Source organism: Brachyistius frenatus, unplaced genomic scaffold (genome assembly GCF_029030835.1).
Source record: "Brachyistius frenatus isolate BFR_SWC_R1_liver_20210118 unplaced genomic scaffold, ASM2903083v1 Contig_57, whole genome shotgun sequence".
In the NCBI taxonomy this organism is placed as follows: Eukaryota; Metazoa; Chordata; class Actinopteri; family Embiotocidae; genus Brachyistius; species Brachyistius frenatus.
Genome location: NW_027210656.1, coordinates 961,567 through 975,610, shown reverse-complemented (window position 1 = coordinate 975,610; position 14,044 = coordinate 961,567). Strand labels below are relative to the sequence as shown.

Sequence of the window (14,044 nt, the reverse complement as noted above, 5' to 3'; positions counted from 1 at the left end):
AGCTGCCTTGAGGTTTAGACTCCGCCCCCTGCAAACGAGCACGCGCTCTGAAATCTGAGCGGCCCCGTCTGGAAGAGTCGCCGAGTTTAAATGGGCTCATAGTGAAGTGGCTGTGTCAGGTGGGACCATCTACCTGTGTGTACAAAGGGTGGGACGGAATATCTACTCGGATAGAACACACACTTGCTGAAAAACAGGTGGTTTTTTTTCGATTGTTAAACAACAACAAAACATCACAAAATGGACTGACAAGAACATTAACTGTCTTTAAATTCAGCAACATAAAGTAGGATACATGATTACTGGGAAAGGAATAATAATAATAATAATAATAATAATAATAATAATAATAATAAAAAAAAAAAAAAAAACTGATACACAAATCCGTTTTTAGTTTTTGGACTTTTTCCTCTTTTGGTGAGATATTAAATCATTTGCACATTCATTGAAATGAAATTTGAGAAGTTCAGAGGGAAAAGTCATCACGTGCTGACGCTGCAACTGTTTGCAGAACATTCTGTGTGGAACATTCCCCGAGAACATTTATGGAACATTACAGTGGGTACGGAAAGTATTCAGACCCCTTTAAATTTTTCACTCTTTGTTTCATTGCAGCCATTTGCTAAAATCAAAAAAGTTCATTTTATTTCTCATTAATGTACACTCAGCACCCCATCTTGACAGAAAAAAACAGAAATGTAGAAATTTGTGCAAATTTATTAAAAAAGAAAAACTGAAATATCACATGGTCATAAGTATTCAGACCCTTTGCTCAGTATTGAGTAGAAGCACCCTTTTGAGCTTGTACAGCCATGAGTCTTCTTGGGAATGATACAACAAGCTTTTCACACCTGGATTTGGGGATCCTCTGCCATTCTTCCTTGCAGATCCTCTCCAGTTCCGTCAGGTTGGATGGTGAACGTTGGTGGACAGCCATTTTCAGGTCTCTCCAGAGATGCTCCATTGGGTTTAGGTCAAGGCTCTGGCTGGGCCAGTCAAGAATGGTCACAGAGTTGTTCCGAAGCCACTCCTTTGTTATTTTAGCTGTGTGCTTCAGGTCATTGTCTTGTTGGAAGGTGAACCTTCGGCCCAGTCTGAGGTCCAGAGCACTCTGGAAGAGGTTTTCTTCCAGGATATCTCTGTACTTGGCCGCATTCATCTTTCCTTCAATTGCAACCGGTCGTCCTGTCCCTGCAGCTGAAAAACACCCCCATAGCATGATGCTGCCACCACCATGTTTCACTGTTGGGATTGTATTGGGCAGGTGATGAGCAGTGCCTGGTTTTCTCCACACATACTGCTTAGAATTAACGCCAAAAAGTTCAATCTTGGTCTCATCAGACCAGAGAATCTTATTTCTCATAGTCTGGGAGTCCTTCATGTGTTTTTTGGCAAACTCTATGCGGGCTTTCATATGTCTTGCACTGAGGAGAGGCTTCCGTCGGGCCACTCTGCCATAAAGCCCCGACTGGTGGAGGGCTGCAGTGATAGTTGACTTTGTGGATCTTTCTCCCATCTCCCTACTGCATCTCTGGAGCTCAGCCACAGTGATCTTTGGGTTCTTCTTTACCTCTCTCACCAAGGCTCTTCTCCCACGATTGCTCAGTTTGGCTGGACGGCCAGGTCTAGGAAGAGTTCTGGTCGTCCCAAACTTCTTCCATTTAAGGATTATGGAGGCCACTGTGCTCGTAGGAACATTGAGTGCTGCAGAAATTATTTTGTAACCTTGGCCAGATCTGTGCCTTGCCACAATTCTGTCTCTGAGCTCCTTGGACAGTTCCTTCGACCTCATGATTCTCATTTGCTCTGACATGCACTGTGAGCTGTAAGGTCTTATATAGACAGGTGTGTGCCTTTCCTAATCAAGTCCAATCAGTTTAATTAAACACAGCTGGACTCCAATGAAGGAGTAGAACCATCTCAAGGAGGATCAGAAGAAATGGACAGCATGTGAGTTAAATATGAGTGTCACAGCAAAGGGTCTGAATACTTATGACCATGTGATATTTGTTTTTCTTTTTTAATAAATTTGCACAAATTTCTACATTTCTGTCAACATGGGGTGCTGAGTGTACATTAATGAGAAATAAAATGAACTTTTTTGATTTTAGCAAATGGCTGCAATGAAACAAAGAGTGAAAAATGTAAAGGGGTCTGAATACTTTCCGTACCCACTGTACATAAGGAATGTTGCCCCAGAACATTCCCTGTACAGAATGTTCCCCGGGAACATTTGAGGACTGTACGGAACGTTCCCCCGAGAACGTTTACGTAATATTTCACAAGGAACGTTCTCCAAGAACATTCCGTATGGAACGTTTGGAAAACCTTCCCCAACGAATATTTATGGCTCTGCACTCCATTGCGGTTCCACCTGGATGTTTGAGACACCAGATGACATTTTAAAAAAACTGAATTTGAAGTTCAGCAAATGAACGCGGGGAAGACATGAAAGCAGCTGCTGGATAGCGTTGATTCAATTCAGCATTAAAACACACACAAAGCTGTCTGTTTATTTATAATTAAGGCACAACAGTACATCAGCCACACAGTGCTGACACTTAAACACAAGTTAACAGTGAGGACCTATTCATGGCTTGTCAGTTCCAGGCAGTAGTGTAGTTGAGGGAATACTCTGGTATTTGGAGTTTTTTCTGGTGAACAGAGAGTGCATTCATGCATAAGTGAATACAAAATATTCCAAATATGTCTGCAGATACAAAGCTTACAGCCATTAAATTTGCTGGATTATATCACCATATGCACTATTATATTTGACTTCCTTAATAGGAATGTGAGCTTATCGACAAAAGGTGCTTACATGTACCTTCTCTATAAGAAAATATTCACTTATTGCAAACAATATTTGACTATTAATCAACCCACTTTGCCACGTATTGGTGGTGTCATCATGCAATCCTCAACAGTGACCTATGCACTCGTCAAATGCAGAAGCATGCGAGTGATAAACAGCCTTCAAACAGCCTGGCTCCCCTCAGGTGTTCAAACAACAGATCAGACTCAACTTAGACATCAACACACTCGTTATATTTCAAACCTCTTTGGTGACGAGGCACACATGTAGTCAGGCTATCACTCAGCCACACAAAAATATACAACCATATACTGTATACCTTCAAACACGGTGGCTCTATCTCTATGCTGAAAACTGCATATCAAGAACACAAGAATTTTGTCACATTAGAAAGCTTAATCATAAACACCCTGCTTCAGCTTTTGTGCACAAGAATAAGGTCACTTCAGTTTAATGAAATGTATCCAGGTATGTAACTACTGAAACAGAGAAAAGCACACCTGTATTGCTACATCCGCAATGCAAATATTGCTAAGAAGGCACCACATATAGTCAAAGTTAATACTCTTTCCCTGCATACTTCGCACCACACTTATCATATCAGTCAAATGTGACATTTTAATTTAGGCTGGATGTTGCATTGTTAAAAGTCACTCATTTACTAAATGTTAAGAAACGATTGTGGTTCTGATTACAGTTAAAAGCCAAGTGATGGTTAGAGATTTGCTGAGAATGTCTCCAGTTCTAAAGATGCGGTATTGTCCATTTAATGTATGAATCCGGCAGTCACTTTTGTCTTAAATAAACTTTCATTATAAGCTTCGACCTTGATTTTCCTGTTTTTAAAGAGAGTCGTTTTTTTCAAGTCCAGTCCCTTATCCCCTCCAACAATCTGACCACTCTTGATCCTCTCAGTGGCAGTTTTGGCATTTGGGATGACATTTCTGATTGTTGACATTACAACGACATCCTCCGCTGGTGTCTCCAGGACCCTTAAAAAAAGAACAGATGATGATGATGGGTCACGTTTTGGGGGAAAAAGAAGAGTCATTTGCACTCTTTCTATTCTGTTTTTGAGTTCATCTGACCAAGGTTAATGAATGAAGTCACGATCAAAACGTTGTTTCCTAAATCACTGGAATTAAGGTAGCTAAAATTTGAGGGGAAAAAAACCCCAAAACACATTGAGGATAGAAAGGAAAGACATCTTACCTTTGGCCCCCAACGAGGCCCTCTGGTTACCCAGCAGATCTCAGTGTGACAGACAGTGCAGCGCAGCCAATCACAGCCATCCCTCTTCTGCACAATGATACCACACTGGGGACAGTGCATGGCCTCCCCTGACTGCACAAGAGTCTGTTTGTGAGACAGAAAATGAGTGCAAGAGGGAAACAAGAGGGGACATGAGATGAGACGATGTGGTAGGTGCCAGTAGATGCCAGTTTGCTCTGTAAGAATATGAAACACAAAGCCATTCATTTGTGTGTTAACATTGATTTTTGGTGCAATTACATGTTGATGGTCTCTTTTTAATTTATTATTATTTTTTTTTTAAACATAGTACTCCATATTTAATAGCAGTACAAAAAAAGCGTATGGCTTAAAAAAAAAAGAAGCTCTCTGTCGATACACGCATACAGCACATACACGTCTTCTAAAGCCCACCTTTAGTAGATATGTTGTCCTCCTGGCGGCAGAGTCATTTATAGCTCGGGCTGCAAGATCATCCTGGTATTGCTTACAGTTCATTCCCTCATGGATTGACTGAGGAGAAAAGAAAAACAGTGACAGGGACGGATGCTTAAAGACAGGAACATTTTTGTCATTAAACAGCAGTTAGCTTAGGGCAACCGAAGCAATTAGAAACCCTCAGCTCTGTTGCTTTATTTGCTTTTTTTTTTTTTTTTTAAAAGAAGTTGTCAATTAGCTCTGACTGATCAAGCTGTGCACTTTGTATATGCACATTTAGAGAATCATTTAATGTGTTCACCTCACACACTTCAACCTAATTTCCTAGAAACTGTTGGAATCATGCAAGTATGTGCTGTGTGTACTTTTTACCTTGCAAATCAGGCAGTTGTGTTTCTTGCAGACAGGACAGTGGAAGACATTGACAGTGTCCTCATACACACACCAGCCCAGACAATCTGGAGTTGCACAGTGATAGCTGCCCTCACAGCGAGACTCTGCCACTGAAAGACCTCTCTGTAGCCAGCGCTCATACTCCTCCGCTGGCACCAGCTGTGAAGGACACGGGGTAAAGAAAACAGGAAGGGCTTGGATAATGCGAGCTGACACTAACTGCCAATACACCATTTAGAAATGTACTGTGTCTCAACCTCCCCCCACCCCTATGTCTCCAAACAAAGATGCAAGTTGGCAGAACTCACAGCTCTGATCTCCCTCTCCTGCAGGGAGCGGGCACATGAGTATGCGTCGTCTCTGTAGGGACAGGACACCTCGGGCTCCTCGCTCAGCATGATGACTGAGCGTAAGCACTCTCTAGGCGGGCACGCACACGAACACGAAAAATCGTGAAAACCCTCCGAGGCATTCAATCGGACAAGAAAATATCAAACATTGGCAAAACCTCTTTTCACCGCTTTTGACGTGACACACCCCCACCCCCCCCCCCGAGTCTTACTTGCAGAAACAGTGGAGACACTCCCTCAGCAGCACACCTTCTCCTGGTTGAAGGTCCACGTAGCAGATCCTACATTCCACAGGCTCAGGGTTCGGCACCAGGTCCTGACCATCCATCATCACCAGCCGGGCAAAGTTCTCCCTTCGCTCTTCTTCCTTTGCCTGGGAGGAGGGGTGAGGGGGTTAAAGAAATGTTTCTTTTAACATCTCTCAAAGTTTTGTCACTCGTAGCGCATCAAGCCGAACAATGCAGAAAATCATCAATCGTTTCACCTCGCACACGCACACCTGCGGACACACACATTGTGTAAAACATTTTATTTTGATCTGTTTCACAGGGTATATACAATCACAGTGCAACATTAACCAATACATTCAATTTAGTGGAAACCTCTGGTCTTAAAGAGTCCATTAAAAAACAATTGATGCTTAAAAATCTGCAGTGAACATTATTATCAATCTGGTTGGTCAATCAAACTAAAAGTCTGGACAATATATTCTACATGACCAGGGTCAAAATATGACAAAAGAGACTTGACAGATATATTTAAAAATATTTTGTCATTGTGAGCATTATCAGTCCGACTCAACGCAACAAAGCAATGTTTGCACATTTTCCTAAAAAAAAAATCAATTGTCCTGATACAATTTGTCTTCTGAAGTATCTCATGAACATGCAAAATACTGGAGCCGGGGATGCACCTATATACCACCACCTGTATTGCTTCTGGCCAACACTGGGGGGAGATAATGCTTTAAATAGGCTTCAGTGCTAACAGCTCAAACAAACTCTTTAAACTACATTCAACTTCAGGATAGAAATAACAGAAAAATATGCTTTCAACCTAAGCATATACCAAAGGTTTGCATATAGACAATGTGATAAAAGGCTGATTGTCTGGTACTTTTTTGTTTTTCCTGTCATCGTGCTTTGTGTTAAAACTGAATAAAGACTAGATAAACACGGACTGTGTGTATGTCTGTGTCTGTGTGAGCTCAGCAGTCCTGGTCCAGGTTAAACACGAGTGAGTTGTTTTGAGGCCCAGCACTCCTCAGCACCTCTCTTCTCCCTTTCTCCTTCAAAAAAACAGAGACAGAAGAGAAGAGAGTCAACCTGAGAGAGCCTGACAGTTTAAATTCAAACGACAGCTATGAATCATTTTCATCCTTTCTTCTCCTTATCGTTAGAAAAAAAATGTGTTCAGCCTGGAGCCCTGCGTTTCCTTGCGCCTTTTTCTTTTTCAAGATATTATTTGACCCAGGCCCCTCTATTTATTTTCCATTGCGCAGTGTGTTTATGTGTCCTGTTACTTCTCTATCACCCATATACAGTATATGCCAAAATAAAAAGGTTTTTTTCTAAAGGCATTCAGGTGAAACAAAAATGTCCCTGCATGCATATCGGTGCATGATAATGGGTGGTATGCTCAGTGCAGGTGTGAGTGCATGTTCTACTGTACCTGCTGGTACTGTCTGATAGCGTCCTTCTCCTGCTGGATTCGTCTGAGCTCCAGTGCATCAGGTCGGTATCCCCCTGGGATAACGTAGTTCTCGGGGCGGTTTGTGCTGCAGATCTCGCAGCCCGGCCGGGTCGGTTTATTGATGTAGGTGCAAGAGGGGCACGACCAACCCTGAAACACAGACGGGTATTTCAATTCTCGACATTCTGTAAAACAAAGCCATTTAACTCGCATGTCTCAAATAGGCTTTAATAAATAAAGGAGAAACAGCTCGACATGCAACTCGTAGTTTATCCAATCCATAATTGTATCAAAGCACTGATATTTTTGAAGTGTGTGTAAATAAAGAAACACTCGTACTTCACAATACCACCAGAAGTTACTACATTGTGTTACCTGGGTGGAGCTTGTGTTGGGACTCAGTGCTTCATTGAGTTGGGGCATCTCTAAGTTGATGAGATCTCTGATTTCATTGGCATTTTGCCTCTCTGACCCACCTGAAGCATTGAAGGAGAAAAACATTTTTTTACTAAGGAGCCAGAATCAATTCTGCATGCAAAAGTATCTGCTTATGAAGCTTGTGTGTGAATGGCTTTGTATCTTTGATACATAAATTTAAGTGCAAACCGTCCTACAATAAAACTTTTCTTTGTCAGAAGTTACCAGTGATTGATTCCAATTACAATTCTTTTTTTTTTTTTTTAACTTTTTTTTTTAGTACTCATTAAAAACTGGTATAAAATAAATGACCCGGTGTAGTCTAAAGTCATACTTCATGGACACATCACAAGAATATAAAATGTTTTCACATGTTCGTAACGTGAGTTTATTGCACAGCTAAGTACATCTAAATGGGTTCATTGTTACTCGACGCATATTTTCACTGTGTGAGCAGTGACGACACAAAGCTCTAACCTTCAGTTCGAGGAGAAATAAACTCCTTTATATTCAACAAAAATGACTTTGGTGTTATAAAGTCATGCTAGAATAACATATGGATTGTAATAACGTAATGGACCACGTTCGCTAGGGTTGTACTGCAAAGATAATATTTTCTGTTATTTTTTTTCGCTCATCTGAATGCTGTTACAATTTGTAGCGCGCCAGGTCGATCTGTTGCTGTCTAAAGCACTAAATATACAAGCACGGTATAATTCTGATTCATATAATTCAGCAATTCGATCCGACTTAAGCAACTGTAAAAAAAAAAAAAAAAAGCCACTTATTAATGCCCCTCTCACCAACGTTGCTGCTGGCATGGAGTCTCGGAGGAAGGGTGGTGTACGGCCTCCGGTCCTCACACGAGGGGCCATTTGCAGAGGTAGAAGAGAGAGGAGGGTTTTGAAAAGACAGAGGTGAAGGAGTGAGGAGGAGGGCACTCTCCTGATCCTGCTGGAGGACTCGGAGGGTCAAGCGAGCGTGGCGGGCCGACAACAGGTACAAGAAGGCCGTGTCGCCATCCTGACGAACACCGTACGAGGCGAGAGACCGCTGGTCGGTGCACAAGCACTGGCCAATCACCCAGCGCTGCACCCGTGGGTGAAAGCCGTATTCAAGGAACATCTGAAAAGGAAACAGAGGAGGTTGACGGTGAAAAAGAGAAACGTCAACAGAGACCAATGAATTATGATACTGCGAGAGAGAGAGAGAGAGAAGAAAAATATATATATATATTTGTCAGATTAACCTGCTGTTTCAGTGATGCAGTGTTCATGTGTGGGAAAACTTTCACAGTGACACAACAGGAGGAGGACGAATCCTCCACAACAACAGCCAAACTGGAAGATAAAATGAAACACAAGACATTAGCCACATCCAATTTTTTATTTTTATTTTTTTATCATAAAATGATCTACCTTCAACTGGAAAACTAAATGTTACAATTAAACGATTAATAATCATGCTCATACTTGATTTCAGTGTCTTCAAAGTCTCTGGGAGAGGGCTGGATCTTCAGCGCCGTATGTTGACGGGCCAGCGTGGAAGCAAGGACCGAAGCCAACTGCATGTCACCTGCCTCGATGGCTCTGGTCAGCTCGATGCAAGTTTCCTCTGCAGATGGAACGTGTGTACGCACATACAGTTCACGCACATGTACAAAGAAGCTCAGACAAGCCCACGCAGGTGCGGAGTGTGCAGTCTGCTGGCAACAGTTCAATGAATCAATAAAAGAAAACAGACCTGTTTGTTGCAAAGCCTTGGTGTTCTGAGGAGGAAGACCGTCGAGCGGGTGCTGAGCGCCGTTATCCTGAGGGGCGACTGCAGCCATGACGAGTTGAAAGCAAGGAAAAAAAAAAAAAGTATTTTTATAATTAAACAGATAAAAAGACAAGAAAGAGACAAACAAAGCGCATTCAACTCCTTCTCATCCTACAAGAAACCTCTTGTCCTACATATTTTCTAAAATAGTAATAAAACCTTTATATTGTCGTGTGTTATGTCTTAATAGACATTTTATTAGAACAGACAACAACAGAGTAAGGTAGTAGGTCAATAGTTCCCACTGTTCTCTATGTGTTTAGCTGTCCGACTGAGACAGTGGGTGCTGTCAGAGATCTTTGTGCATCTCCTATCCAAATCAATATCATGCTGTTTATGTGAATCAAGGTCACAGAGGAAGAAGGCAGTGGATAAAGTTAAGTTAGACCAGAACTGGAGAGATAATGTCTGTGCCTGCAGCTACTGGACTTATTTGGATACGAGACCGTCACCACCACACTCGTTCCGTCAGTTTGTATGTCTTATAGTCACACAAAAACACTGCACTTCTTCCCCAAGGTTCAGAGCCGCAGTCCTTCATGCATGTATTAGGGTCTTGAGATCGATGGTAGCAACGTTAGCAAGCAGTGATCAGGACAGTGAAAGGCTCTTTTGTTCAAATAAATAAAGAACTAAACAGTTTCAAATGTCAAACTCAGTTCACGTGAACTTACCGAGTTTACTACAGGGCGAATGTTTTCTACCACTTGAGAATACACAACAAAAGTGTTCGAACATTTTCATTTAGATTCGCCCCGAATTAATTTGCTGCAAGGCATTTAATATCTTTATCTGTGTTTGTCAGCGGAAAAAAACAAAAAACGGGAGTATTTGCAAAAGTAGGTGACTGACCTCTGTGTGCTTCTCTCAATGACGACATCAGGACAGTGGCCCACTCCTGGGCCTCCTGCTCACAGCGAAAGTTGAAGCTGATGCGATCATGTGGGGGAGCCACCAGACTAATCTCGTGGCACTTTGGTGACTTCACCTCGTAGTTTACGTTCCTCAAATCAAACTCAGCGATGGTCTGGTGAACGAGGAAGAACAAGCAAGAGTGAGAGGAGGATTCCTTTAGGAAGAAATGGGGAAGGTAAATGAATCAGAGTGCTTACATGCTTACACTCTGAAATGAAATGTAATGTAATTTCAATATTCCCTCACACTGTAACAAACCTATATGCTTTTTACAGTCTGTCTCTAACAATAAAACAAATATGATTAATCCTGTACAAAATATAATATTTCAAAAGAATTCCCATCGAACTTCAACTGTAATGCCTTCTACAAAAAAAAGAGGCTTTTCTAACATTTTCCATCCCCTTCAAAACAAGTGCATTTGAAATATTTGAAACACATTTAAGTGCAAGACAATTCAGCAGAGCCACAAACTACAGCCTCCAGAATGACCCGTTTCAACAACGAAACATTAGAAATTTCATGAATTGCAGAACTGTTGTTTTTGACTGAATCATTTTAATTTGGTGGACAATACACCGACACCGACTGTAGATGTGTCTCATGCAATGTCCCCGGTAGCTGTCAGAAGTCACCAATATTCAAAGATGACTGGGTTTCAGGCATGAAAGTGCATTATACGACTCTCTTTGCACACAAGTTCAGGGTTCAGCTCCAGATCAGCAATCTGCCTGCAAACCCACCTGAACTATTTTTCGCTTTGGCCAGTGACTTCTTATCTGAGGGATTAGAGCTGTCTAAGGGGTCAAAAGCTAAATCTGGAATATCCCCCGATCAATGAGTGACAAAAAAATAATTGCCAACTATTTTGATAATCGGTACATCGTTTTAAGACTTAAAAAAAAAAAAAAGAAAACTACTACTAAAATGATCTGTTTCAAGCATCTTAATGTGAATATTTTCTGGTTCCTTTAGTCTACTTTGACAATAAACTGATCTTCTTTTGGTCGTGACGAAACGAGACATCTTAGGCTCCACCTCGGGCTTTGGGAAACACTGCTTGACATTTTACATTCGAATAAACAGCTAAATGATGAACTGAGAAAACATTTGACAGATTGGGCTACTCGATAATGGAAATAATCTTTACATGCAACCAAAGTTTTTCCCTCTTCAGGCCTGTAAAAAAAAAAAAAAAAAAAGGAATCCCGTGACAACATTTGACTATTTCACGTGGCATAACGCAGATTTACTTAAGCGCATTTTATACGATCATACAGAAGCATTTGCGTCTGAAGGGATTTCAGAAAGATATAAAGGTGCTATGGAGAATACCTGATAAGTGCAAAAATATTTACCATACATAGGGCACATAAGTGTAAAAAAACAGTGGTCATAAAGGGCTTCCCGGGTCAACCGGGTCAACCTGGCCTTTCTCTAAAGCCAAAAAGTTTGGGAACCACTGCTGTACTTTAGATGTGTTTCATTAAAACTAAGTTTAGCTTTGTTTTTACCATACAATAAATATGACTCATATCTAGAATAAAAAGTCTCCCAGAGTAAAAATGTTCTTTAAACAAGGTGTTCTCCAGTCAAAACACAACAAAACCATAGTTTAGGAGGCAATTTGGGCCCCACGTCCCTTTACATAACAGCAAAACACACACAACTATAAACTACACGCCATGTCGACTTGTGGTAGTTGTTTTTTCTGTTTTTGACAACAAAGATTGTATTTTTGTGGCAATTTGTATTCATTTTGTGTCATTGTCTATGAAGTTGCTTTTTCTGTTTTGAGTGATTCTGCATCTCAGCTGGGTTTTTTTGTAACATTGGATGTCTCTTTACAGTCACATGTCTTTTCGTACTTCTTTTGGGCCTCTTTCTTGTCATTTTGTGTCACATGTAGTTGTTTTAAGTCTGTTTGTTTGTGTTTTTGTAGTTGTTTTGTGTCATTTTGTGGCCGTCTTGTGTCTCTCTGTAGTAGTTTTATATCCGTCATATTATTGTACGTCAGTTTGTGTGTTTTTGTTGTCGTTTCAGATCTCAACAAGTACTTTTGCAACACCGTGTGGGTCCGAGTAGACTTCATGTGTAATTTGATGTCTATTTGTAGTCGTTTAGTGTCTCTTTGTAGGTGTTTGCCACCTTTCAACTACACACACTTTGTGGCCTCTGTGGTTGTTTTGTGTCTTTGAAGTCACTGTATGTCTGTCTGTACCGTTTGTTTGTCTTTGGTCATATAACTGATAGGAAATGCTTAAAAAAAAAAAAAAAAAAAAAAAAAGTCCCTTCAGACAAGATATTTGACCCCCGGGCCCCTTTGGGCCGCTCAGCAATTCCTCCATGACCACAACAAGTCTGCTGCCGTGAACTCACCACACTCCTGCCGGCCCCGCTGCTGCTGTCCTGGAGCGACAGCCGGAATTCCCCGGATTTCCCCTGGTCCATGCTGAGCTGCAGGCGGAGTGACTCATCGCCGGCTCCAGGAAGACACAGCGGCCGAATACCAGAATGGCACACGGACACCCGAACCGACATGAGGACGGTTTGACAGCTAAGTAGAGACTCCGAGGCCCCATAGTGGCTGGGGAGGAGGGCGGCGGCGGCGGCGGCGGACTGGTCCGATGAGTGGCCGGGCGTTTGAGTCCAACTGCCGCCTGAACTCAGCGACATCCTGCCGACAGACTCATGTAGAAAACAAACACACGGGGGGGGGGGAGGAGGAGGAGGGGGTCCAGCGGGTTGTTTACCTCGTGTCCTGTGTAGCCCTCATTTCAAATTCCTTACATTTTCATCTGGTTATTTAACAGCCTCGGTGTCAACAGGAAACAAGTGCGTCGAGTCCGACAACAGTTCAGAGCCACTTCCAAAAAGTCGAACCCGAGCTCGAGCTTTAACTCCTCTCTTCTTCCGGTTTCGCCGGAGCACCGTTTCAGCCAGATTCAGCGTTTCTTTCTTACCGTTAAGCCAAAAAACGAGTATCCTCCTGTTATCCCAATATGTTAGCGTCTTAACTCCGAGGGTATAGTTGTAGTTTGATGCTTGGTGGTAACGCTGACTGTACGTTTGCTTTCACTTCGTATTGCGCATGCGCGGCTTGTGTGATGACGTATGCCGTTGTGTTATTTATGAGTACTGTTTCTTTTAATAGCCACATGAGAGATGAGCTTCGGTTGCTCCTCTGTCAGCAGACTTTTTTGGTAATACGCCTGTTTCGATTGGATCCGTGTAGACTGTTCCACAGACAAGTGTTTTAGTCGTGTCGTTTTAATGTATTACAGTGAACCTGCACACAAAATGTCTCCTGTGTACATATTTGACCACAGAGAGGCAGCAAAGCATCCCATTTACCAAAGTGGATGAAGGTTCTCAGTCATGTCCCTTTATAATAATTCTGGTAAAGTCAGATTTTGACATCTTGCAGTATTTCTTTAAGAAACAAAGAAGAGCAGCTGGCAGTAAAATATTATGTATTGTAAACGGCCTCCTCGAAAGCACTTAAGATTCATATATAATGTATTAAAGTCCTGTATGAGCTGTATGCCATCCACCTATTCACATATTTATTAAACAGAAAAAAAAATTATAAAAACACACGTGCCTAATGTTGGTAGGTTGTTGTTGTTGTTTTTTAACAAGATTTGAAATTGCTACTACACAAACACCATATTTTGCAGGTTGTTTAATGCACATAAGTAACAGGACGTGAATGCGATCTGAGAACCCATTTAATATTTTTTCAAGAATACATATGTATCTTCCCAAAAGAGGTAACATTTTCACTGCAGTTTGTTTGTCTATCTGTCAGCAGGATTAAGGAAAAACGATGGGCCTGTTTTTTAATGAAATTTGGTGGGAAGGTGCAGCATCTGCAAAAGAAGCCGCAATTACATTTTGGAGAGAATTTGAATCATGGATGGATCCAATAAAGTTAGAGCGAGTTAATCAT

The 14,044-nt window shown here is 41.6% G+C and overlaps 1 protein-coding gene across 1 annotated transcript; it reads right to left on the bottom strand.

The window, feature by feature from the left end:
* Nucleotides 1-2,497: 2,497 nt before the first annotated feature.
* shrprbck1r (sharpin and rbck1 related) lies at nt 2,498-13,182 on the bottom strand. The gene is made up of 14 exons (XM_069705554.1): nt 12,472-13,182; nt 10,030-10,204; nt 9,100-9,177; nt 8,829-8,970; nt 8,606-8,696; nt 8,160-8,481; nt 7,315-7,415; nt 6,919-7,089; nt 5,460-5,620; nt 5,206-5,317; nt 4,877-5,056; nt 4,481-4,579; nt 4,028-4,171; nt 2,498-3,807 (listed from the first exon to the last, which is right to left on the bottom strand). Exons 1-14 carry the CDS (start codon nt 12,766-12,768, stop codon nt 3,727-3,729), a joined length of 2,154 nt encoding a protein of 717 aa, XP_069561655.1. The 5' UTR covers nt 12,769-13,182; the 3' UTR covers nt 2,498-3,726.
* Between the last annotated feature and the right edge of the window lie 862 nt (nt 13,183-14,044).

Bases quoted from the DNA above. Each gene is read 5' to 3' on its own strand.
- shrprbck1r (XM_069705554.1), bottom strand. From the start codon at position 12,768: ATGTCGCTGAGTTCAGGCGGCAGTTGGACTCAAACGCCCGGCCACTCA. The intron at 9,178-10,029 runs GTCAGTCACCTA...TCATGGCTGCAG, and splicing joins ATTGAGAGAAGCACACAGAG to TCGCCCCTCAGGATAACGGC. The intron at 5,621-6,918 runs GTACAGTAGAAC...CCCTCCTCCCAG, and splicing joins CTATCAGACAGTACCAGCAG to GCAAAGGAAGAAGAGCGAAG.